Below are 27,237 nucleotides of genomic sequence, written 5' to 3'. Positions count from 1 at the left end.
ATCTAGAATAATGGATATATATTTAAAACATAATATAGAATATCATTCATTTTATGATTTATAATAATAAAATATGCTTTCTAACCTAATATTCTGTTGAATAAATATCTTTATTACTGTTTTTGCTGGTAATCAAAGTGAATAAATAATATCTTTTATTTTTTTTTCAACAAATTTTTTTTCTTAAAAATATTTCATACTTTTCAATTGATAAAAACTGTTGACTAAAAATGCTTACAAAAAGATTTTGTTTCACCATTCAGCTATTTTAAAATATTCTTTAATGAGCCATTTTTTTCTTTTTAAAATGGTTAAAAAATACATTTATAAAAATCAATGAATTTTAAAATTAAAACTAATTAATTCTGATTAAAACTTTAAAAAAACAACTCTTGTTAATATACTTAGACACTTCTCATAGAAATTTGTAAATTTAATAAAAGAAAAAGCATCTAGAAACATTTTTAAATATTAAAAATAAGTAATAAAATCAAAGTCAAAATTTAACAAAAGCTAATTTATTTTAATTTTATTATAAATAAGAAAAAAATGTTGATGTATATTTTATTATTTTTAAAAATATTTTAAGAATTTATATTGTAAAATTATGATAGATAATATTTTGAATCATAAAACTTTCTAATTTTAAAACCAAAAGTAAAAGAGAAAAAAGAAGAAGGATGCAAACAAAAGTTTTAAACAAGTGATATTTGATTAGTCAGAATTTTATATTTATATAAATATATCAAAAATAAGGCACAAATTATTTTGTTAAAAATCATAAGTTAATCAATCTTTTTTCATAATTAGGTAAAAAATAAATCTTTAGCCTAAAAAGGCTTTCTATTACAAAACAAAAGTGTTTTATTTTTGATTTTAACAAAATAAATACTAAAAATTTTATTTAAATTAGTAAAAGCTAATATATTTTAATATTATTTTTTTTTATAATATATTTTTAAGAATGTGGATTGTAAACTCATGATAGATAATATTTTGAATCAATAATTTTAAAACAAAAACAAAAGAGAAAAGAGAAGAATGTAAACAAAAGCTTTAAAAAAATGATAATTGATTAGCTAAAACAATAGTTTTATTTTTAAGTAAATACATCTAAAATAAAGTGACTAGGTAATTATGTAAGAAAAATAATCAATCTATTTTAATTTTTGATATATAAAAAGCTTTAGCGTAAAAAGGCTTTCTATTACAAAAAAAAAAGTATTTTATTTTTGATTTTAATTAAATAAATCTAATACTAAAACTTTATCAATCGCATTCAAAAAACTTCTCTTTTAATCAAAGGAAAAATTAAAAATATAGTTTTATTAATCATAAAACACTTTTAATTTTAATAAGAAGAGATTCAAATATTTTTATGTGCAATTAACATCAAAAAATAATTATAATCAAATAAATCAAAATAAAAACAATCAAATACAAAAATTAAAATACTTAAATAAACTAAACTAAAATGGTTCATCTTACTGGGATAACTGAAATGAGAGATGATGAATTAGAGTTTTAATCATAATAATCCGCAAATGAAGAACGTGACAGAGATTGTAAGGAAGAAGTGACTGAAGAAGAAGAACAACAAGAAGTAAGCGATGAAGGAGCTGTGAAAAAAATATCTATCAAAAAATAATAAATAGAATTTCCATTGTTGGAAAAATTCAAAAAACCATTTAAAAAATTACTTCCTGTTCCTTAAAATTACTAGTTTGATAATTTTATGTAATACAAATAAACTATGTTCAGACTTGAAGATGAAAGTAAAACAATAAATTGAATTAAAATTATTCTTATTTTTTTATAATTGAAAATAGACTATTTCTAAATACTCAGAATGTCCTTGTAACATCATATTAAAGAAAAGTTTAAAGATTCTGAAACACCATAAGAAGGTTTTTATGTTGTTTCCAATTATTCAGTTGAAAGACCAAAATATGAATCAGAAGGGTTAATTTTTGAAGTTGTAACCTCAGTCAAAATTCCAAGATATTAGATATAAAGGGCAAAGATTCTTAATAATCAGATTGTTATTTTTGTGAGCTTGGAGACCTAGAGGATTTTTATTGGTAAAACTATTGTAAAATAGAACGTTATCGAATTTGTAGATGACGAAGACGACGACGACGACGACGAAGATGATGAAGATGAAGATAGTATTAAAAATACATAAACCTCGTAAGAAGATGAAAGAGAGGATGATGACGATGAAGCTATAAAACAAGATTAATTTAAAATAATAGAATACTAGCAAAAATTTAAGATTAAAATGAACACTTTTGATAATTTAGATGAATTTTTAATAAATTCAAATGATATTGTAATAATTTACATTTTTTATGCAAATAACTTATTTTTTTGTAATTGAAATAGCAAACGAAGTTTAAATTAGTAATTCCATCTGACTATTGGGATTCTCTCGAAAAAAGCTTGAACTGCTAGATGTAATTTAAACGTCTAAATAACATTGCTTTTCCACTTTAAACCTTGAAAGGAGAAAAAGGTTATTCCTCTTTCCCTTAATATGAATTCTTAAAAAATGATGGAGATGTTGAGTACTTCAAAAGTTATCTTGAGAATGAAATATCAAAAGAATAATAATTAGATAAATATCAAAAGGTTGCTCTTAGACATGCTTTGTTTAATGAAAATTCTATTATTTAGGGTCCTCCTGGAACTGGTAAAACTTTCTTGGCTAGTAAAATTGTTAATCTGCTTTAACGCCTTCATAATCATCATACACTCAAACCCATACTAGTGATAAGTAAGAAAAATTTAAGTCTAGATAAGCTTTTACTTAAGATATACTCTTAAAATGAAAATATCAACATTTTGAGACTTGGAGAGTAAATTAAAAAAAAATAAATTCAAGATTTTACTCTAAAATGCCAATCTGATTAGCCTGTTTTTGAATATCCTTAATTCTCAAAAGTATAAGCTTATAAAATGAATGAAAAATTGCATGATTGCATTGAAAATATCAAAAAGAGAAAAGATTAAAATAGATTCTAATAAGAAAAAGAAACTGAGCTTCCATAAAAATTTAAAACTTCTATTAAGGATAGGTAAATATTATTTTTAAAATTAAGTGATTGATATTTAATTAATTAAATTATTTTTATTTAGATTGATAGGTTTATTAAAAAATGAACTTAAGATATCTGATAAAGACTACAATTTCGATGATGAGATTCAAGATAAAATATTTTCAAAATGGATGAAAGGAAAATTAAGCTCTGAAAAACTATTAAAATACCTTGATTAAGCTGATATTGATTTAGATGGAGAGTAAAAAGAATACATTTCAAAATCTATCAATAATTAGTAAACAGTTTAAGAATTTTAGCTATCTGCTGATGAAAGATCAATTAAGAGATATTTGAAACAAGTTACTTTATTTGAGCAGCTATCAGTTTAATTCTGTAAATTCCTATAAATAAATCGAGACATTATCGAAATTGATATCATCTAAAACGAAATGAGATAGTTTGAATCTTCAAAAAAAGTTGCTCTTTTTAATAGTAACTAAGATTATTAATTATAACTTGGTTAATTTATGAGAGGTTATGATGTTATAGGTAATGAATTATTTTTAGCTAAAACTTATTATTAATTAATTAATAATTTAAAAACATAGGAATGACATTTTCTGGTTATCACAAATATTTCAATGCTATTCAAGAGCTTGGTGCTGAAATAGTTCTTATCGAAGAAGCAAGTGAAATAATTGAAAGTCACTTCTATCCAGTTTTAACACCTAATGTGAAACATTTAATCTAAATAGGAGATCACTATTAACTTAGACCATTAATTAAAAGTGATTCTTTGAAATTAAATTACAATTACAAAATGTCCTATTTCGAAAGATTAATTTCAGTTAATAAAGTTGATCATGTCACCCTCTACTAATAGAGGAGAATGTTACCATGGTTTGCTAACTTTACTAGAATATTTTATGGTAACAAATACATTGATGATCCAAATACAAAGAGTCTTTAATTTGTAAAATAAATTTCTAAAAATGGAATGTATATGCTCTAACACAGTTATCCAGATAAGCAGGAAGTAGATAAATCTTTTATTAACACATTTGAAGCTTAATATGTAAAATTACTGGTATAATATCTATTAAAAGATAAAAAAATTAAATAAAAATAAATCAGTGTTTTGGTTACTTATAAAACCTAAAAGATTTTAATAGAAAGTTTGTTGCGTAAATAGAAATAATCTAAAAAAGTTAAAACTTATACTGTTGACGAATTCTAAGGAGATGAAAATGATATCGTAATACTTTCTTGTGTTAGATCAAACATGGAAAGTAAAAGTGGTTTTGTTTTGAATGATCATAGAATTAATGTTGCTTTTTCTAGAGCTAAAATTGGATTTTTCTGCCTAGGTAACTTTAATTAGTATGCTCTAAAAAGCGAAACATGGTAAAAAATTTTAGACTTGAGCTAGCACTAGTTTTCTCTAGGTGCTAAAGGAGTAGAGACTGAATATAGAAAGCTTTCAGAAAAAGCACTCAAACATGAATAATATATGCTTAAGGATCAAGAAAAAATTCTTCGAAAATGCGGTTTATGTTAAGAAAAATCTCATATTATTAACTGTACAGCTTAAAAAGAAATAGATACACCCTTTTCACTGAATTATAATTAATTTGAAGAGCTTCATTAAATTGAATAAACATAATTTCCTTAAATTAAATAAGCATAAGAAATTGAAGTTGATGAAAATAAATTAATAATTGATTAACTTGCTCTATAATTTACATTTAAATCAAGCAAGTTGACAAAAAAATAGAAAAAATAATTTTCAAAATGAAATTAATTTTAATTTCTAAAAGTAATGAAAAAATTTACTAATTTTAATTAATTAATTATTTTATTAAATATTTTGGTTTGAAAATATTAAATATGTATAAATTTATATTTTATATTATAGTTTGTTTCTCATTTTATAAATCTTAAATTATTTTATTTTTTTAAATATTATCTCTTCAAATTTTTTTATTTATTTTTTTAGCCTTTCTATTCTAAAAGTTTTACTTGATTTTACAAATATTGAATATATTTTGAATATGTATATATAAATAAAGTATATTTTAAGATTTATATTTTTAACTAACAGTGTAAAAAAGATTTTGAATAAATATATTTTATAATTTAAAGTGCTTAAAAATTTTAAAAATTGTTTTTTAAAATAAAAAATCAACTTAATATAACAAATTTTATTATCACACTTATTTTAAATGACTAGTAATTAGGAATTTCATATTTTAGATCGAATTGCTCAGATTGATCCCACTGATCGATCTTAATCCAGACCATCTCAAAAAATTTCTAATTGGTCTGAACTCTTAATAAATTACTTAAATATGGTCTAGGTAGATCTAGACAAGTGCAGATTGATATGCTATTAATAAATATATATTTATATCTCATGTATGATAAGTATTAGAAATAAATATTATTATTAATCAATTAAAATTCTCTATATACTAACATAAGATTTTAAGATTTCTTAATGCTTTTAAAAATTTAGTGAGCAATAAAATGTATTTTATTTAAGTTAATATGGAATAATGTTTAAGCAATAAAGTATTATTTCAAGAAGAAAAAAGACCAATTTAATCAAATATATGCCCTTATGTATGGAATCTTCATTAAACTCTAGATGAGCCAGTCCAGTTTGGAAATTATTGTTATTTTGATTAATATATGAAATAATATCATTATTAGTAAATGTGATATTTTATCTTAAAATAAAGAAACTATTAAATTATAAAATAGGGTTTTATTGTTTAGTTCCTATTATTAACAATTATTGAAAATTCATAGTGAGCATTTACAATTAAATTTTAGTCCTCAAATATGTGGCTTTTGTTCATAAAAATCTCATATAATAAACTGTAAAGCTCAAAAATTCTATTCACTCACAGATAATTAATTTTCAGAGCTTCCTAAAACCTAATAAGCATAACTTCCTTAAATTAAATTAACATAAAATACTTAATTAGATTCAACAAAATTAAAAAAAAAATTTATAAAATTAACCGAAACCTGAATGTTTGGCATTTATATTACAATTTAATAAAATTTAATAAATTATTTTAAATAATATTTTACAAAACTAACTAATAAAAAATAATTATTTTATTGAGGTATGTATTTTTGGAACACACTCAAATCCAGTTAGTTTTTTTCAAATCCATTTTCAAATAAATTTTAATATAAAATTTACTTTATAATATTAATATTAAGACATCAGAAGACTTGAAATAAAAAAGAAAAATGAATATTTTTAAGAAAATTAAATGAATTTCAATTTTTTATAAAATTTGAAAAGAGGAAACCACCCTTTCTAATTAACCTTGTTTTTTATTTTTCTGATTAATAGAATAATTCCAGAATATTTTTTAATCCATTCAATATTTTGATTTTGATTTATTTTTTAGCTTAAAATGACTAGTCTTGTAAAAAATGGAATTTAAGTAACTATACTTTTGTTTCTAGAATTATTGAGTATTGTAATGCAAAAATAATACTTATTCAACGATCTTTATTTTTTTAAAAAGATTTCATGCTTTTCTAGTTTTACTTGCTCAAAGATTTTGTCTCGCCACTTAGCTATTTAAAATATTAGTAAGTAAGACAATTTTGTAAATTTAATAAAAGAAAAAACATTTGATTTTTATTATTAGATATTAAGGATAAGTAATCTAATAAAAATACAAATTTATTTGAAGCTAATTTATTTTAATATTATTAAAAATAATAAAAAAATTTATGTGTATTTTTATAATATATTAATAAGAATGTTCCTTTTTAAATTCATAATAGATAGTATTTTGAATTATAAAGCTTACATTATTTAGTTATAAACCAAAACCAAAAAAGAATAGAGAAGGAGAATGCAAAAAAATGTTTTGAACAAAACATATTTGATTAGTCAGAATAATAGTTTTTTTCTAAAGTAAATATGTCAAAATAAAGTTAGTATGTCATTATGAACTAAAAATATTTTTATTTTATTTTTTGCTGTTAAAAACCATAAATTGATCAATTTATTTTAAGTGTTTCTTAATTAAAAAAGCTTTATCCTTAAAGGTTTCTATTACAAAAAAAAAAGTATTTTATTTTTTATGGATTAAAAAGCCTGTTTCGTGAAAAAAAGAAATTCATCAAGACTTTATCAAATTTAGTACTAAAAAAATTAATACCTCAAAAAATTTGATTAAAAATATAAATTTAACAAATCAAAAACTAAAGCTTTATCAATCGCTTCAGAAAAACATGTAAGTTACTTAACTAATTTTTTAAATTGAAATTAAAAACATACGAGTCTATTTTAAATAAAGGTTAATCAAATATAAAACACTTTTATTTTAAATAAAGGTTAATCAAATATAAAACACTTTTATTTTAAATAAGAAGAGATTCAAGCCTTTTTATGAGAAATTAATACCAAAAAATTATAATAATTAAATAAATCAAACAAAAAGCAAAAAAAATATTAAAATACTTATAAAAGCTAAACTAAAATGGTTCATCTTATTGGAATAACTGAAATGAGAGATGACGAATCAGAGTTTTCATCATAATAATCCACAAGTGAGGAATAAGATAGAGATAGTCAGGAAGAGTAGAGAGATGTGGAAGTAATAGAAGAAAAAGATTAAGAAGAATATGAGTAAGAGCAAATAGAATTTCCATAGTTGAGAAAATTGAAAGAAGCCATGGTAGAATTACTTCCTATTCCTAAAAATTACTAGTTTGATGATTTGATGTAATACAGATAAACTATGTTAAGACTTGAAGATGAAAGTAAAAAATTAAAATTAATTAAAATTATTCTTATTTTTTTATTATTAAAAATAGATTTTTTCTAATCATTCAGAAAATCCTTGTAACATCATATTCAACAAAAGTTTTAAGATGAGAAAACAAAAAAAGAAGGTTTTTATGTTATTTCCAATTTTTCAATTGAAAGACCCACATACGAACCATAAGGAGGGTTAATTTTAGAAATTGAAACCTTAGTCATTATCCCAAGATATATGTAAGAATAGGCTGAGATTATTAATAACCAGATTGTCATTTTTGTGAGCTTGAATACCTAGAAGATTTTTATAGGTAAAACTATTGTAAAATGGAATAAAAAAGTAACTAAAGATTACGACGGCGACCTAAGATTTGAAGGTTATGATAATAAAGATGAAAGAAAAAAAGATTAAAAAAACGATGACGATTTAAATAAAAATTTATTTGAAGTAATAGAATACAGACAAAATTTTAAGATTAAAATGAACACTTTAGATAATTTAGATGAATTTTTAATAAATTCAGATGATATTGTAAAAATTCATATTTTTATGCAAATAATTAATTTTTTTATAATTAAAATAGAACTCAAAGTTTAAATTAGTAATACCATCTGACTATTGGAATTCTCTTTAATAAAGCTGGAACTGCTAGATGTAATTTAAACATCTAAATAATATTGCTTTTCCACTTTAAACTTTGTAAGGAGAAAAAGGTTTCCCCTCTTTCCCTAAATATGAATTCTTAGAAAACGATATAGAAGTTGAGGACTTCAAAAGACAACTTGAGTTCGAAATATCAAAAGAAAAATAGTTAGATAAATATCAAAGGATTGCTATAAGACATGCTTTGTTTAATGAAAACTCTATTATCTAGGGACCTCCTGGAACTGGAAAAACTTTCTTGGGTTGTAAAATTGTAAATGTGCTTTAACGTGCTCATAGTATTCATATATAAAAACCCAAACCCATACTAGTGATGAGTTTGAAGAATTTAAGTCTTGATAGGCTTTTACTTAAAATAAGCGATGAAAATAAAGATATAAAAATTTTGAGATTGGGATTCGAAATTGAATATAGATAAATGGAAAAATATACCCTAAACAATTTAAAAGGTGCACCTGTTTTTCAATATTCTGATTAATATAATATAAAAGCAGATTAAATTAATAAAGAATTGCAAGATTGCATTAATAATATAAAAAAGAGAAGAGACTAAAATATAATCTAACAAGAAAAAGGAGCAGGACTTCCAAAAAAATTAAAAAATTCTATTAAGAAAAGGTAAATATTATTTTAAAATTGTGTGATTGATTTTTAATTGATAAAAATGTTTTTATTTAGATTGATAAGCTTGTTAATAAGTGAACTTAAAATAACTAATTTTGGTAATGAGATTTAGGAGAAAATATTTTCAAAATGGATGAAAGGAAAATTAAGCTCTGAAAAATTATTAAAATATCTTGATGAAGGTGGTATTGATTTAGATGGAGAGTAAAAAGAATACATTCAAAAATCTATCAATATTTAGCAAAAAGATTAAGAATTTTAGCTCTCTGCAGATGAAAACTCAATTATGAGATATTTGGAAAAAATTACTTTATTTGAGCAACTATCAGTTCAATTCAGTAAATTTTTAAAAATAAATGAAGATATCATTGAAATCAATATTATCTAAAACTAAATGAGAGTATACGAACGTTTAATAAAAACTTCTAATTTGAATAGCAATAAAATTTATTAAAAAAAACTAAGTAAATTCATGAAAAAATTTGATGTTATTGGTAATTATTTATTTTTAGCTAAGACTTATTATTAATTAATTATTAATTAAAAAACATAGGAATGACATTTTCTGGTTATCACAAAAATTTTGATGCTATTCAAGAGCTTGGGGCTGAAATTGTTCTTGTTGAAGAAGCAAGTGAAATAATTGAAAGTCACTTCTATCCCGTTTTAGCACCTAATGTGAAACATTTAATCTAAATAGGAGATCACTATCAACTAAGGCCATTTGTTAAATGCGATTCTTTGAAATCAAATTATAATTACAAAATGTCCTATTTCGAAAGACTAATTTCAGTTAATAAAGTTGACCATGTCATCCTCTACTAATAGAGGAGAATGGTGCCATAATTTGCTAACTTTACTAGAATATTTTATGGTAACGAATACATTGATGCTCCAATTACTAAGAGTCGTGAATGTATAACTTAAATTTCTAAAAATGGTATGTATATGCTCTAACACAGTTATCCAGATTAGTAAGAAGATAAATCATTTATTAACCTGCATGAAGCTTTATTTGTAAAATTGCTAGTCTTATAACTATTAAAAGATTAAAAAATTGAGGAAGAATAAATTAGTGTTTTGACTACCTATAAAATCTAAAAGATTTTAATATAATGTTTTTTGTCTGAATAAGGATTATCTAAAGTTAAAACCTATACTGTAGATCAATTCTAGGGAAATGAAAATGATATCATAATACTTTCTTGTGTTAGATCAAACATAGAAAGGAAAAGTGGTTTTGTATTGAATGATCACAGAATTAATGTAGCTTTTTCTAGAGCTAAAATTGGATTTTTCTGCATTGGTAACTTTAATTAATATGCTCTAAAAAGTGAAACATGGTAAAAAATTTTAGACTTGAGCTAGAAATAGTTTTCTCTAGGTGCTAAAGGAGTAGAGGCTTAATATAAAACTCTTTCAAAAAAAGCATTAGAAATTGGAAAAAATGCACCTAAGGATCTATATAAAAGTCCTCAAATATGTGGTTTATGTTTCTAAAAATCTCATATTATGGACTGTGCTCTACAATTTTTTATTCCATCTATTTCGCCCTCTGATAATGAATTTCCAGAGCTTCCTTAAGTTGAATAAGCATAACCTCCTTTTGTTTTTATCGAAACAGTATAAAAAATTAAAGTTGATAAAAATAAATTAATACTTGATCAACTAGCAGAATAATTTCCAATTAATTCAAACAAGTTAACATAAAAATAGAAAAAATAATTTTAAAAATCTAAATCTAATTTCAAAAAATAATGACAAATCTTAATAATTTTATGTAAACTTTATTAAAAATATAGTTTGAAAACATTACTTATGTTATAAACTATATATTTAATTTATTGTTTATTCATTTAATAAAAGAAATTATTCTATTTTTTAAATATTTTGTTTATAAATTTTTTGGTTGTATTTTTAGCCTTTCTATTCTAAATTTTTTGCATAATTTTACAAATGATATTATAAACTATCAATATCTTTTTACAAATAAATAATTTTTTTTAATAAAATCGTAAATAAAATTTGCAGATATTTATTTTTTAAATTAAAGCGCTCAAAGATTAAAAAAATCATTTTTAAAAATAAAAATATGCATAATACAAACAATTTTTATTTTTTAACTTACTTTTAATTAGTATGACCCAATTTAAATTATTTAAGCTATTATTTAAAAATGCAATATTTCTAATTTAACATAAAATAATCAATCACCTAAAAATTATGAACAGTGGTGAAAACATAAAATCTAAAAAATTGTGTTTGAATTTTATATTTTTTAGATTTTTAAAACCATCAATTCAAATTAATTTAAAAATAAATATTGATTGTAAATTATAGATATTTATGTGCTTATATTTTAAATGTACTTTTTCCAATAAAATATTATTTTATTATGGCAACTTACTCTAATTAACTATTTAATAGAGAAAAAATTGGTTTGATTGAAATTAAGTGGTATAGACATCAAATTTTTTATTTTTACAAAATAATAAAAAAATAGTAAAGTTATTATAAATTAAATAACCAGTTTATATTTTTGAATATAATTAATTGAGTGTCAAACAAATAAACAAACAAACAAGATAGAAGGATTACTATTCTTATTCATAGTTTTATACATTAAGTTGATTATTTTTATTAGGATAATTTATTAAGAAGCTTTTTAAACCAACTTGAAAAAATATTTAATAAAAATTTAAATTACAACAAAATTAAGATATCGAAATTTTTCATAGATTGAGACAGGTAAAAAGATTCTTTCAGTTATTAAAAATTTTCAAAAATATCAAAATCAAATTTAAATTACTCTTGATTTATAACTTGATACCATTTATTTGAGTTATTGCTAATTATTCTATAAATTTTTTATTGCTTAAATATTTATGGTGAAAAAAATTAGTTTTATTTTCAATAATAATAAAATTTCAAAAAATTTGTATGAAAAAATTATATATTATTTACTTTGATATTAATTTTTGTCATATTTAACGATTAGATTCTTTCATTATCATATTTATAATATTATGGTTAAAAAAATAAATAATTACACATTTAATTCTCAATAATTGGAAAAAAAAAATATCAATAAACCTATAAAATAGAAATCATTCATTAAATATTTCTATTAAAAAATATTCCTGTGTCATTATGTTTAAGTATGTAGCTCAAATTTATTATTATTTAGCCTTAAATAAAATCAAATAAAAATCTATTCTCAATTCTGTTAATATTCGTGGCGCTAATTTATTATTATTTGTTCTTTTAAAATAGCCGAATCTAATCTTCAAGTATTAATAAAAATACAAAATTAGACTTTATATTAAATTTTAGGGAAAAGTATGTCTTCAATATTGGATATAGGAAAAAAAATATCCTAAAACGTTTAAAATAGAAATCATTCATTAAATATTTCTATTAAAAAATATTCCTGTGTCATATATGTTTAAGTATGTAGCTCAAATTTATTATTATTTAGCCTTAAATAAAATCAAATAAAAGTCATTCTCAATTCTGTTAATATTCGTGGCCCTAATTTATTATTATTTGTTCTTTTAAAATAGCCGAATCTAATTTTCAAGTATTAATAAAAATAAAAAATCAGATTTTATATTAAAATTTAGAGAAAAGCATGTCTTCAATATTGAGTAGCTTAAACTTTTAAAATATTGACAAGCAATTTAAGGACCTAGTTTCTTTGTTTAAGGAGAATAAGTTTGAAATTGTTTAATAGTTAACCGATGCCTTATTTGATTATGGGTATAATGATAATTACTCATACATTTCTTCTATTTTAATTTCGCTATTGATTAAAGAGTGCTCTTAAGATAGTTTTATGCTACAAAAAATTTTTAATAGTATTTTGACCAACTACATCACATCAGATTCTAGCTTGAAGCATTTACAAACGCTTTATGTTCTAGCTACTTACTTTAATCAATAGGTTATCATATAAGGAGATGAATTAATTAGATATATTATTTAGAAAGATTCAGAATAATGCTTAAGAGTGCTAACATTCTTAAGCACTATTTTAAAAAAGAGAGAAAATTAAGAAGAATCTTTCGATTTTATTGTACAACAGAAGAATATTAAGTAGCCTAGCCTAGTCAAAATATAAGAACCATCTAGGCTTATAGATGAGCTTATAAAAATATCAAATGATGATTAGATTTAAGAATAAAAACAGGAAGTTAATGCGTTAGCAATAAATTGTCTACTATTTTTACATAAATATATGAGCAAAGCTTAGCTTTCTATGGTTATGGTAATATTTTATAATAATCTGTATTAAATAGAGATTATTTGCCAATATAAATTTGATATAGTTTGTTAATATCTCTACATTCTAATTTAAAACTAAGTTCAATTTACAACTGTTTATGCTCATGGAATGTTATTAAAACTAATAATTAATTTAAATGATTCTTATTTCTAAAATGTTAATATCAATTGTGGAGTAATTGAGCTTAATACTAAAAAAGAGATATATCTTATCCTAGAAGACAAAAGATTAGAGTAAATTAAAAATTTATATGACAAAATTAACTAATTTACAGAATAGATTTTAAATTTAGAAAATAATTTTGAAGAAAAATATTTAGTTAAATAAGTATTTGAAGCAAAAGATTAATATTTTGAACTTTACTCAATTTTGTGTGTAGAAATAGCTGAAGCCATACTAGCAGACACTTTCCTTCAGTTTGCTAAAAAATATAAAAACATGTATATACAATTAGCTATATAAGTATGTAAATTAAAATTTTTTGAGGTATTGAGCACTAATGATAAATTTCTTACTAATTATGAAATTGATTATAGGATAAATTAGATAATAGATATTGTTTTAAATGGCATTAATGAGAATAAAATCATAGATTACATATACAAGGAATTGAATAATATTGAGAAGAGATGCTCTGTTATTAAAAAAAGCTAAGTATTAAGTAAAAATCAAGAGGTTGACACATCTTACAGTTAGAAATTAATTTAAGAAGACATACTTGTGGTGAATAAAAGCGATAAATTTTAAGTTATTGGCTGCTTTAAAATCATGAGATACATACTTAATAAAGATGTTGAGCTAAAAGAAATAGATATGTTTTTCAAATTCTTTAGCTACATGTTTTTTGATTCATTTTTACAATATCATGCTATAAAGAGTTCATAGAGTTTTGTAGTAATTTGTAAACAATACATTACTTTGCATCATTATTAATTCATTCCATAGTTGATAGAAGTTTTTAAAATAAATGATAGTTAATTAAGGATCTTTGCTTTGAGTGTGTTTATATATATTTTTTAAAATCTACAAAAAAGTGACCAAGCTTAGTTATATCCTTACACAAAAGATATACTTCATATCTTAATTAAGGAATACACCAACGAAAATTTTTAAAAGCATAGTGCCTTGCTATCATAAAAAACACAGAAATTTATAAAGTAGCTTCTAGAGTTGGAAGATATATACCTGTATTTAGAAGATGAAATTCAAATCATTGAAAATTTATTCTTAGAAATGATTGTTAATAATGAAAAAAGAGAGCTTTTAATCCAAAGTAATCAATAAATCTGCCTTTGTGCTATTTTAAAAATAAAGCAAATGCTAAAATTGGATTGCAGTGAGCTTAAATAAAACATTAAAGCCATAGCTGAAGAAATAGCTTAAAAGATTTAAAATTCATCAAATTAAATAAGCACTACTTAAAAAACCTTCTACTATTAGTTTTTCTAAGTTTTGACTGTGGAAATGCTAGGATCTCAGAATTGCTTTGATTAAGTTTTCCTTTAGGTTTTACCATCAGCCTTGAAAGATGGTTCAGTCAAAAATTGTCCGATTATAATTAAAAGCAGAGAGCACTTAACAGATCAATAGCGAGTAATTTCAAATTAATATTTATTAGAAAAAGCAATTTGTAAAAAAAAATAAAATTTATTCACAAATAAAATTTGAAAAGTTAACATTTTATTGAATTTTATTTGCTAAATAAACAATTTAAAAATAACTTAGGAGGAAAGTGATAATAACTCTGAAGAAGTAGAAGAAAATTAAAACCATCAAAATTAATAGGCTGATAATGAAGAAGATGAATATAGTGATGACGAAGAAGAAGAAGAATAAGATGAATAAAGTAATGAAGAAGAAGAATAAGTTAATGAAGAAGATGAATATGAAGATATAGATGATGAATAAGATGATGAAGAAAGTATAGAGTATGATATTTTAAGACCGTCCTTGCCCTAATAAATTTTAGTAGAAGAAGCTTTACATTTTATCTTGATTTTTTGCAAAGAGTCAACAGAAACATTCATAAATTATAAGAAATTTGATATTTTTAACTTGCTTTCACAAAACTTATAAAATGAGCTCATTTTTGAAGAAAGTGTACACTCTATCATGAATACTATTTTATAAATAATTAGTGTTACTTAGCTCTACTTCCTAAAAAAGCATCAAGAAGAAATTAAATAGTAAGGAAATTCTTAAATCCTTGAATAAGGAGCTATTGAAATATTTTAGATGTATTAGCTTACAGTATATTAAGCATTAAAATTAGAAAAAAATAGATCTGAAGATTACAAATAATCTTTAACTAAAGTTGTTTAAGAGATCATAAAATTGTTAGATAAATAAATTATTGCTATTTTATATTAATAACTGTACGAATCTATTATGAGAACAATTTTCTAACTAGCCCGATAAGATAAGATATCAATTATTAATGGAGTTTAACTTTTAGCCAACTTATATGAAAAACTACCTGATAAAATGATAGAAGGAATCAAAATGTCATAGTCAGCTATTTAAAAACTATTAAGACATGAAAGTGTTGATCAAGATACAATATTTTATCAAGAAATTTACAAAGATAAAATAATAAGGCTACCAACTTCTGCTGATTTTGAATGTGTTAAATACTGTCTATAAAGATTCTATATATTTATTGATATTAATCCATAAGTATATCCTATAATAAGTTAGATTTATTATGATGTTATATCTGGTAAGATTAATTATGGAGATTAAGTGATTTGTTTTGCTGTTTTTAGTTTCCTAATTAAAATTGCGAGATATTGTATTGATCAAATTACTCCAAAATAAATAAGTTTAATATCTAATTTTCTAAAATAATTTGAAGCTGAAAATAGTAATTTTAGTATTGCTATGATTGCTTCTATAATAGCTAAAGCTATGATCAGCCTCTAATAAATTTAAGGTTTAAATCTAACACACAAACAAATGAATATTAATTTCTAAAAATTTTTATAAATTCTCCCAGAAATTACTGATATATCGAAATACGAAGATGTGAAATACATTATAGAATAAATCAAGAAAAGCAATTATAATTTTTCTGCCTAAGAAAATGATAATATTCACAAATTTCTGTTAAGAGTATAAGTTATTTGAGAAGTTTTTCAAATAAAAAATTAATATTTTAAAAACATTTTTTTTCTTAAAATTAATTTTTTTAATATTTGTTTTTGTAAATAAAAATTCAATAAAAAGTTTTATTTTTGTAATTTTAAAGATAAAATTTTGATTTTTTTTAATTAAAAAATATTACAATTAATCAAATAAAAAAAAGATAAATAAAAAGTATTCCTATTTCTAAAAATATTTGCTTATGAGTAAACAAAATATGCCAAATTCATTTTTATCACTTCTTAATTAATTTATGTTAATTTTACAAATAAAATTATTGAATCAGAAAATTAATTAATATTAATGTTATTTTTAGTTTTATTTATTTATTTTTGTTGTGAAAAAAATTAGTTAAGTGAGAAAATCTATTTAAAATAACAAAATAAATTTGTTTTGAAGATTTATTTAATATTAATTTTAAATATAAATTAATTAAAAAATTTGTTGCAATATCCTATTTATTTATGAAATCAGAATTGACTGTAACCGTTTTGCTAGATTAAAATCTAATTTTAGTTGGAATTTAAATCATTTAAGATATCATCAGAAACAGATTATGTAAATTATTATTAATTTTAGTCCAAGCTACTTATTTGAGGAATATTTTATTAGAATTACTGATACTAAAGGATATAAGGTTATTACTGCTAGGCTTAATTTTATAAAGCTTATGTAGTTATATGGTTAGCAGCTTGAGAGAAATTATTTATGTTTTAGGCAATTGATAATGCAATTAATTTATTTATATATTTGTAATTATTGTAATCTATGTATCCATCAGCGAAACAAAAAGTAAGAAAAGCAAATAAAACTAAAAATTGTATCCAATTTAAAACACTTTCATTTGGATTTTTGATGACCTAATAAATTATATATCCTAAGCAAGTAAAGCCAACAAATAAGTGTATTATATATATATATATACAGACAAGCAAGCAAGAAAATTTATAAAACTTATGTAGTTACTAATCTGGCTAAGTGATAGAAATTATTCCCAAAATATAGTGAGATATAAGGTAACTAATAAGAATGTAAATGATCCATGTTTGAGATACAATATTGTGATATGATCCTTGAAGAATATAGATATGAACAAAAATATTAATCAAATTAGTTACCAAGAAACAAGTACGACCAGCTACTTTTTATTACTACTATTATTATTATTAATTTAGTGTATTCATTAAATTTCTTTCTTTTCAAGTAATACTTATTTATCTTTTTTTATTTTTTCCTTTCAATAATCAATTTCTTTTTCTTAAATTAAGATTTTTAGTTATTTATTTACAAATCTAAATTTATAATTATTTAAGGGTTTTTTATTTGATAATTTTATACATTTTGTAAAAGATTTATCCATTATTAAATGAATTTGCTTTCTAAATGCCTAAGTATGTTTAAAGAAACAAAAAATAAATTATATTTTAATTAATTTTTTTTGATTATGTAAAATCAAGTTTTTATTATTTGATAAAAAATCCAAAATACAACTTTTATTTAGATAAAAATTAAAGAAAATAATCTGATTTTGATATTTTATATTAGAATTATAAAATAATTTAATTTATTATTATTTCAAAAATAAATAGTTTTTTACATCAAAAATTTTAAATTTTGCTAAATTTTCTGAAGTGGGGTAGCAAAAATAAGGATTTGGGGCAATTTCGGTAGCGATTAAGATAAATATTTTATCTATCTCTTTAAAATAAAAAAAATGTTGTTTTTTACCCTATACCATTTAAAAATTATATAAATTGAATTCATACAACAAAAATATAAATATATATTTTATAAAAATCTAACCTAAAATATTTTTAAAAATTAAAATAATTGAATTAATTATTTGTTTTTAGTTTTTATCTAATAAAAATTTTTTAAAAATATTTGTTGAAAAAAATTGTAAAATTAGAAAAAATTGACAAATGTAAATTAAAAATACAAAATTTTAGAAATACATTTGACTTGATATAAAAGATTAAGTAATTCATTTATATTTGTATTTAACAATTGGCATATTTACATCAACCCCATCATTTAAAGTTTCTCCACTAGCTGTAATTTCAAGGAATTTTTTAAATTATGAAATAGGTGCTTTGTTAAGTTTTTCATATAAGGCTGCTATATCCTAAGTTAGTCTTTCAGAATCACCAGCATAAGAATTATAAATACAAATCTTTGCAACAGATATTATTGATAGTTTTACCTAATATTATTATGAGAAATAGTCTAAAAGCCCTTGGACTGTTAGAGGTCCTACAACATCAATTTTATCCCAATTAGTGAAACCTATTTAACGATAAATAAATATAAGTTTTTCTAGCAAATTTAAATTACCAGGAGGTATTGCTTTTACAGGGCCTAAAAGGATCTCATCATAATCTTTATCTTTGTGCTTCATAGGTGGTAAAGGCTCGCTAAATAACCACATTGGTAATGCAAGATTCATAAAAGAATTTTTTATTTGAGTGATAGGCTTTTTAAAAAAAATTAAATTAAATACTCAAAACAATAAAATTTAAATTACTTTTTTCAAGATATATTTAATGATTTCTAAGCCTACAGCACCTACAACCATAGCTGTTGTAGTAGCTAGAGCTGGAATAATTTTACCTGCAATCAATTTTACTTTGAATTTATCTACTTCAGTAATCTTTTTGATTTTTGAAATAAAATAAATATTCTTTTCAGTCAATTTATCAAATTATTTTTACCTTATAATTTCTAGCACGTAGATTTGCTATTGCTGAAACGTAATCTATATGATAATTAGTAGGATCATCCTTCTCGAATTCGGTTGTGTTAATTTTCTTGGAAGAGGATATTTTCAACTCTATCAGTTAGATAGCATAATTAATATTTAAACAATATAATTAATTTAATAAATTTACTCAATAGTTCATCAGCTATTTTTGTACAAATTTGTTCATCATCTTCAGCTACATTTTAAGTGTTATCGTTTTAATTTGTGCTAATTTTAACATTGCCTGGTTTGAATTCTCTAACATGAACAGATTTAGCCATTTTCTTAATTTCTTCTCTGTTTGTATTATACTTCAACCCGAATAAATAGGCAAAAATATTTGCAGACGATTAGATAAAGTTGATATGTTCCTCATCATTTTCGTCAAAATAAATAATCTAATTACAATAATTTCTTTTTATATCATAAAATTACTATAATGATTTACTTATGGTGGTCTTTTAGGTCCACTCCAGAATGGTTATCCTTCTTCAGTCTAATTTATGAAATAAAAAATAATGATGGACATGTTTATTAATTAATTAATGCTATAACTACCTTATGGTCTAAAGGAAAACTGTGTAAGAGTTGTGCAATTTAATTTGTGAACATTTCTTGGAATAATTCTCTTGATAGAGTAACACAATTTTAGTAAGTTCCTCCATTAAAAGCTATTGCTAATTTTTATAGAATTTCTAGCTTAGCTCTTAATATACCACTTTTACCTTCGTTTTCTCTTTACATTTTAGATAAGTATTCTTATGGATTTTTAATGAATTGCGATAATTCATTTGGCCCTTCAACCATTATTCCTTCAAAGTAATCTCTAGCCCATTGAATTGTGTGTTCAATTTAATGAGGAAAGTTCTTTAAAGTACACAAAGGAATACTTTCTTCAGGAGGATCTGCTGAATCTCCATATGATTGAGTAAGTTTAGGAATAACTATTTGAGAATTGCATTTGGTACCCAATGTTCCTGACTCAAATAAAGGCTAAACAATTTAAAATAGATACTTTTATTTTTTTAATGATCAAATAACTTTACTTTTTCAAACCAGACACATTGTGCATCAACAAAAAGACGTGCTTTAACATTATCAACAGCATTAACTACAAAATCTAGGCTGACCCAAAAATCGTCGTTAAAGAATTACTCATTTTCAGGTGCTACTCTGAGTTTGTAGCTCTTAACATTTAATCTCTAAATAAAATAAAAATCTTGAATAATTAATTATATTTAAATTTATTTACGTTGTTCATATTCTTGGCCACTTAGCAAGCTGTTTCTGATTTAGATTTACCAACATTTTCTTTTCTAAATAAGAACTATCTGTTTAAATTAGATGTTTCAATGTTATCATCATCTGTAACACTTACAAGTCCACTTTAGCCAGTTGACATTCCCATGAGAGCAAACATTTTCAAATACTCACATCCAAGTGCACCTGCACCTACTAAAAATAATCTTTTCATTTATAAAATTAAAAAATTAAAATCTGTTAATCAGTAATTTATAATACTTGATTTTAGACAATGATTCCTAGAATTCTTTTCCAAATATAGCAACGTAATGACCATTTTAGCTGTCAACTACTTCTCTAGTAACTTAACTATCTGGGAGGCATTCAAAAACCTCATGATGTAGCCATTGCCTTAATGGAGTAAACTTTCCAGTGAATTTTACTATTTCTTAGGCTACTACACCACCCCAGAAAGAAGCAACTGGACTGATATGTGCTCTAGCATACAAAGAAACATTTTATATTAATTCATCAGGTATTTCTTCTACTTTAAATTTATTGCTTGCATCAGCTTTGTTACTTTCCAATAACTTATGGACTATTTCTTTTAACTATTTAGAATGGTCTTAATTTAAAAGTTGTGGAAGTTGACCATTATTGTGTTTGCAAAATTCAAATATCCCATTTAAAATAATATGTAATTGCTCTGGTCTACCAATTTTTTCAAAATCACACATTTCAAGACAATCTTTTCCAGGAGCTATGGGGTTATTCAAGCTTTATTATAATGAATTAAACTATATTTCCTCACATACTTTAACCTGTTGGACAATACCTAAAAATTAAAAAAATAAATTTTACATCTTTTTTATATTGGTAAATAAATAAATGAATGAATGAATACCTTCTCTTTAGTAAGCTTTAAATTTAGAAGTATCCTAAGCTATAGTGAAAGTGAAAGGAGACTTTACAGTAACTTTATAAACCTAATCATTTACTTCAGTCATTCCTTAAACTTCTTTAAAAGTAACGTGGTCTCCATCTACCAAACCATGTCTTTTATCCTCATGAGTAGTTACCTAATAAATTAATTTGATTTTTAGCAAAAACAACAACCATTTACTTATTTATTTATTATTCAAGTATTAAAACATTAGTAAATAAATAAATAAATAACTTATTTAACAAACAAAAAATTATTTGTATATTAAATTATCTTACTAGACCTTCTTTATCTTAAGTAATCGATACTACAATAGAGTGTTTAGGATCTTCTCCATTGTTGTCAAAAACCTTTCATTCATAAATATTGAAATTTACGTTAATTGATCATCAAATTGATTTATAATTATTAAATTTACTTTATGTTTTTATCCAAAATCTACAAATGCACATCCATACAAACCAAGATTTGCTGTGTAGATAAAACCGATTCCTTTTTCTCTGCAGAAATTATTGAATTCTATCAATTTTTCTTTATTGAAGTAATCTGTGAAAACAACAACATTATAAGAAGATAATACTTGTGTATCAATTTCACCCTTAAGGATTGTAACTTGGCAATAAGGATTTAATTATTACAATTACTCTGCACTGGCCTCAGCTCTAGTGCTATTATTTTTGACGTGTTTTTCTTAAATGTAAAAATTGACACCTTAATCGACTGACTTACAAATATTATCATCGTAAATTACTACTTAACTAGGACCTGCTAAAACTAAATTTTTAGCTACTTCAATGCCAACCTAAAAGTTTAAATTTTTGCATTAGTTAGTTTCTGATAAAAAATTCATAAATAAATGATGAAAGATTACGCCTTAAAGACCATAAATGAAGACTTTCATTTTCATAAGCTTACCCTAAGTTTCCGCACCATAAACAGCCATCTATCTAGAATATAGATTCTCATCAGGGTTATCCTTCTTTTTTGTTTCAGTAGGTTCTTTTGTTTTCTTCGTTTCGTTAGATAAACCGCAACCCATTATATAGCTTTTGATAATCTATTTAACTTTAAGTGTTTTTAATGCTTTTAATAATATCTTTAAAAACTTAATATTTGAAAATAATGAAATAAATATCTAAATAATAAATGTTAAATCACCTATTAAAGCAAAACATTTGGGAGAATAAATAATTTATAATGAATTAATTATTCACAGTTTTACAACGGACCTCTTCTAGGAGAACTTTCTAATTAAAATAATTATTTTTTTATATGATCTCTAATAATTGATTTGAATATATTTGAGTTTATTATTCTATCTCATTAGTTTTTTTTATCTCTTTTTAATCATATTAAACTGATCAAACATCTTAAGTAACAATTTCATCTAATTTATCACAAACTTTTTGATATGATCTTAGTGTAAAATTTAAATAGATTAATTTCTTTTTTTGTATAAAATTGGTATATTTTTAATATTAAAATTAATTTAATGGTTTTTTAAAAATGTATAATGATATATACACTTGCAAATATTAAACATGGATTAATGCCATGATTAAAATAAAATAATTAAATTCTCAATCTAATTATTATTCTTTAAAATAAAAATAAATACAATTTTTTACCCCAAATTCATTAAAATTCATTTTAAAAAAAAGTTGTTTAATAAAATGAAGGATATAAGGACTTTTAAAATATTAAATATTACTTGATAAAAAAAAATTAATATTAAAGTATAAAGAATAAATAAATAAATAAATGATTAAAGACATTTAAATAAATTTTAATACGAAAAACTATTTTAAATAAACTTCACTAAATTTTGAAATTCGTGTTTTCTTATTACAATCAATTAAATCTAATATTGTAATAAAATATACTAAACATTCATTCATTCAGAAAATAAAAAAGTCAATTTTTGAATAACAGATTTTTATGATTATTATTTCATCTTAACTGATATTGATAGAAATATATTAGATCACAACACTCCCATATCATACTAAATTAGCTTAAAAGAAAACAAATCCCCTTCTATTATATTAGCTTTTTATTTTTATAATTACATAAAAAAATTTAATTCAATTACTTAATTATCTAATATATTTTATTTAATTTTAAAAATCAAAGATCTACAATTAATAGTACAGAAAAAATATCTTTAATAAATTATTTATTTATTAATTAAACATTAATAAAAGTGTTTATTTTGTTTGAATCAAGTGTATATATTAAATATAACCAGTACTATTATTTATATTTTGAATGCTAAGTACCTATTTTTAGTTAAAGATTTTAGCAGAATAATTAATTAATGTCGAATTAAAAATGTAAAAATTAACATGATATAAATTTATTATGTATGACCTTTTTAAAATTATTTCTCGAATTATAGTTTATAAAAAAATATTTATTAAATATTAAGAGTAAAATGTCGTTAGTTTGAAATAAAAGCAAATAATTGAAACAAATAACTGAAATATAACTCTAACTGGCTTAATTTTTAATCATATAATAGTTCTAGTTTGTTTAAATTCATAAAATATAAATAACAAAATAATATATTTTGATTATTTATTTGTTAAAGTAAATTAAAATTTATTATTTCATTCATAAAAATTTAAATTAAACTGTAGAATCTTAATAATATAATTTTATACTTCAAAATTTATTAAAATTTTCAAGTATTTTATATATATAAATTGATTCTCTTCTGGCTGAAATTGATAAAGATTAAAATTTACTAAATTTATTTCCACTAAAATTATTGATTTGCTTTATTTTAATTATTAACCAGCTAGTTTTAACTAGATTTATACTAAAATATGGCTTTAATTTCCAAAAATAGAGCTTATGTACCAGATACTGATTAATTATCACTATACTTATCATTTAATCAAAGAAAACTAATCAGTTTTAATCGTTATGTTTTGGATGATATATTACCAATTTAAAATTAAATTAGAACCAAGTTAATATCATATTTTTTAATTTATTTTACTCATTCAAAAAATGGGCTTACTTTTTGATTGAAAACACCATCTATCTATTTATATGCATATGAATATGAATATTTTAAAATTAAAAGATACAATTCTTTTACACTTACTATTTATTATAAGTATTTATAATATGCTTATAATAATTCAAAGGAATCAATTAATTTAAAAGTTTTAAAATTTCTAGAAAAAATTAAACTTAAATGTATTTACAATCGATTGGGAAAAAAACTAAAATTAAATTTTTAATATGTTAGTAGTATGAATCTAAATAATAGTTCTACTCAAATATTGAAAGGTCTTCTCTTACATACAGTTCATTGATATCAATCAATTTTTATGTTAATTATTTAAAATTATAAGTGATTTTAAATTTTATAAAATTATATAATGTAAATTCTTTTATATTTGAATACCCTACATAAAATTTGCATGATTGTTTGGCCATTGTCATCTAAAAAAAGTAAACCTAACCCACCTACAATTTTTTTGATTAAAAATAAGGAAATATGATAATTAAACTCTTACTGTGCTATTTATTTATACCTTCAAAATTAATATCAAAAATATAAAATTTGAACTTAATTAATTTACTAGAATTATACTAAAACCAGTTATTTATAAATTATTTGTTTTAAAAATAGTCTTTTCAAATTAATAAATCTATCTTATATTTATTTAATTAAATTTAATAATATAAAATTATAGATTTACTGAACTAGCTTAAGTACGAATAGGAGTTTACGATTAAATATAATTAATTAAAAAAAATAATAATAAAGTAAAAAAAGTCTAGATTTAAAAATGAAAAATTTAACAATATTTATCTTACTCTGTCTAAGCATTTAGATGTTTGTTTGTAAAAACGAAGCATTTGATAGAAATTAAAGAATTCTTAGGGAACTTGCTGAAACCCAAGACACTTGCTTATATGTCTTGCTAGATGCCGGTTCATCGAGCACCAAAATTAGACTCTATAAATCAGTATGCAGAAGATCTTCTTAAATTCCCTAACTTGAAGCTCTTACTATCCCCAAAGATAAGGATGGAAAGGATCTATTTGCTGATAAAATAAAAGTAGGTGATAATAAAAAGAATGCCCTTACTGATGTGGTATTAACTGAAACAGACTTCACTAACTATTTCGATGTAGCTTTTAAAATAATTAGTGACATGAAATAATACTATAAATTCGATATTAAGCCTTTCTTGTTCTTGAGAGCTACTGCTGGCCTTAGGTTACTCCCATAACAATAATAAGAACAAATTTTGAATCTTGTAAGAACAGTTTTTAGAAAATAAGATAGTTTCTATTTCTTAGACGATTCTTGGGTCAAAATTATCACTGGAGAAGAAGAAGGTTTATTCTTATGGCTTTCAGTTAACTATGCCTACTAGAAAATTAAACACCAAAATATTTAGTAATTTGATGTATCTAAAACTATTGCTGTTATTGATATTGGCGGTGCTTCTGCTTAAACTGCATTTTACAGCAATTCTAACAATAAACTCATTGATTTACCTGAAAAAACTAGAGTTTAAATTTATTCTAACACAATTTTGGGATATGGAAACGATCAAATAATTGCAGTAATTTTATTTAAAATTTTAATATTGATTACTAATTTTTTAAAAAGTCTGTATTAGGAACCCCAGATTTCGCAAGCTGCTTCTAAAAAACTGATGGATTTACTCATACACTCAAAGATTAGAATAAAAATGATGGTAAATAAATAACTAATTAATATTTTTTCATATTTATAATAATTAATTTATTAAAATAAAGTCGTAGTAAGTGGTGACTATGATTTTGTAAAATGCACAAATGCTATGTTAACTTTATTGAAAATTACTGACTGTCAATACAAAAATGATGACTCAGTAGTAGATTGCAGTGCTTCTTCTTAATTAAAAAAAGTAAATTTACAATTTTTATGTTAAAAAAATTTAATGTTTTCATTAAAAAATAAAGCTTACTGGTCAAAAATAAATAATTGGAGCTAGCTCTGTTTTTTATGCTAAATAAGAATTGTATAAAAAGCTTAACAAAGAAGGTGATACTTTCATATTAAAAGACTTTAGAGAATTAGCTAAATAGTATTGTTAATTAACTCTAACATAGGATTAATTTAAGGCTAACGATAGGACATTTACTAGTTGTATATAAATGATGTGGGTTAGTACATTTTTGATAGATGGTTTAGGACTTTTAAATGACTAAGTGACTACACTTTAGTAATATAATTCCTATAATATAGATTGGTCTATCGGGTCTTTGATTTATGACATTAATGCATTGTAATGTGATTACCTTGATATGAATTAATGCAGTAATAAAATAGAAATAACTGATGTCAATAAGGATTAATAAAATAACACTTTTAGTAGTTCTTTAATAATTAATTCATATTTCTCAATAATTGCTCTATTAATTATTAAATTATTTATTTGAATTAACTAATATGTATCAGAATAAATTCTTGTTTTTGTAATGCAAATATTTTTAATTTCCGTTAAAAAAATATCTTTTAATACCTTTTTATAATGTTTAATCTTTGCAATTTTGAAAAAATAATAATAATAATATCAATTAAAACACTAATTAATTATTATATTTTATTAGAGTGTAAATTTTAAAAAGAAGATGAAGATGATTATGAAAATTATAATTCTAAATCATAAAAGTGACTCTTTTATATTCTGTTGCATAAATTCATATTTAAATTTATAAAAAAAGCTGAATTTTATTTAGAGATTTTT

The 27,237-nt window shown here is 22.2% G+C and overlaps 5 protein-coding genes across 5 annotated transcripts; 4 read left to right on the top strand and 1 right to left on the bottom strand. All coding sequences in view use genetic code 6, as the record gives it.

The window, feature by feature from the left end:
* Positions 1-1,372: 1,372 nt before the first annotated feature.
* On the top strand, positions 1,373-4,836 carry TTHERM_00241930 (AAA domain protein; the record flags this gene model as incomplete). The annotated part of the gene is made up of 5 exons (XM_001024917.2): positions 1,373-1,775; positions 1,830-2,332; positions 2,386-3,077; positions 3,139-3,590; positions 3,650-4,836. Exons 1-5 carry the CDS (start codon positions 1,379-1,381, stop codon positions 4,834-4,836), a joined length of 3,231 nt encoding a protein of 1,076 aa, XP_001024917.2. The 5' UTR covers positions 1,373-1,378.
* A 2,719-nt stretch (positions 4,837-7,555) lies between these two features.
* On the top strand, positions 7,556-10,885 carry TTHERM_00241920 (AAA domain protein; the record flags this gene model as incomplete). The annotated part of the gene is made up of 5 exons (XM_001024916.2): positions 7,556-7,838; positions 7,893-8,368; positions 8,421-9,118; positions 9,179-9,618; positions 9,678-10,885. The coding sequence occupies 5 exons, from the start codon at positions 7,556-7,558 to the stop codon at positions 10,883-10,885; spliced, it is 3,105 nt and encodes a 1,034-aa protein (XP_001024916.2).
* Positions 10,886-12,575: 1,690 nt separating this feature from the next.
* On the top strand, positions 12,576-16,535 carry TTHERM_00241910 (hypothetical protein; the record flags this gene model as incomplete). Its single annotated transcript, XM_001024915.3, has 2 exons — positions 12,576-15,002; positions 15,135-16,535. 2 exons carry the CDS (start codon positions 12,576-12,578, stop codon positions 16,533-16,535), a joined length of 3,828 nt encoding a protein of 1,275 aa, XP_001024915.2.
* A 1,999-nt stretch (positions 16,536-18,534) lies between these two features.
* Positions 18,535-22,514, bottom strand: TTHERM_00241900 (ubiquitin-activating enzyme E1; the record flags this gene model as incomplete). The annotated part of the gene is made up of 14 exons (XM_001024914.2): positions 18,535-18,836; positions 18,885-19,023; positions 19,075-19,200; positions 19,262-19,380; positions 19,439-19,688; positions 19,739-19,786; positions 19,849-20,283; positions 20,337-20,492; positions 20,543-20,756; positions 20,812-21,367; positions 21,437-21,611; positions 21,754-21,825; positions 21,894-22,277; positions 22,347-22,514. 14 exons carry the CDS (start codon positions 22,512-22,514, stop codon positions 18,535-18,537), a joined length of 3,144 nt encoding a protein of 1,047 aa, XP_001024914.2.
* A 2,767-nt stretch (positions 22,515-25,281) lies between these two features.
* Positions 25,282-26,929, top strand: TTHERM_00241890 (GDA1/CD39 nucleoside phosphatase family protein; the record flags this gene model as incomplete). The annotated part of the gene is made up of 4 exons (XM_001024913.2): positions 25,282-26,067; positions 26,115-26,202; positions 26,264-26,394; positions 26,450-26,929. 4 exons carry the CDS (start codon positions 25,282-25,284, stop codon positions 26,927-26,929), a joined length of 1,485 nt encoding a protein of 494 aa, XP_001024913.2.
* Positions 26,930-27,237: the final 308 nt, after the last annotated feature.

Source organism: Tetrahymena thermophila (assembly GCF_000189635.1).
Source record: "Tetrahymena thermophila SB210 genomic scaffold scf_8254373, whole genome shotgun sequence".
NCBI lineage: Eukaryota > Ciliophora > Oligohymenophorea > Hymenostomatida > Tetrahymenidae > Tetrahymena > Tetrahymena thermophila.
The sequence above is the reverse complement of the archived record's forward strand: the minus strand, read 5'-3'. Positions and strand labels throughout refer to the sequence as shown.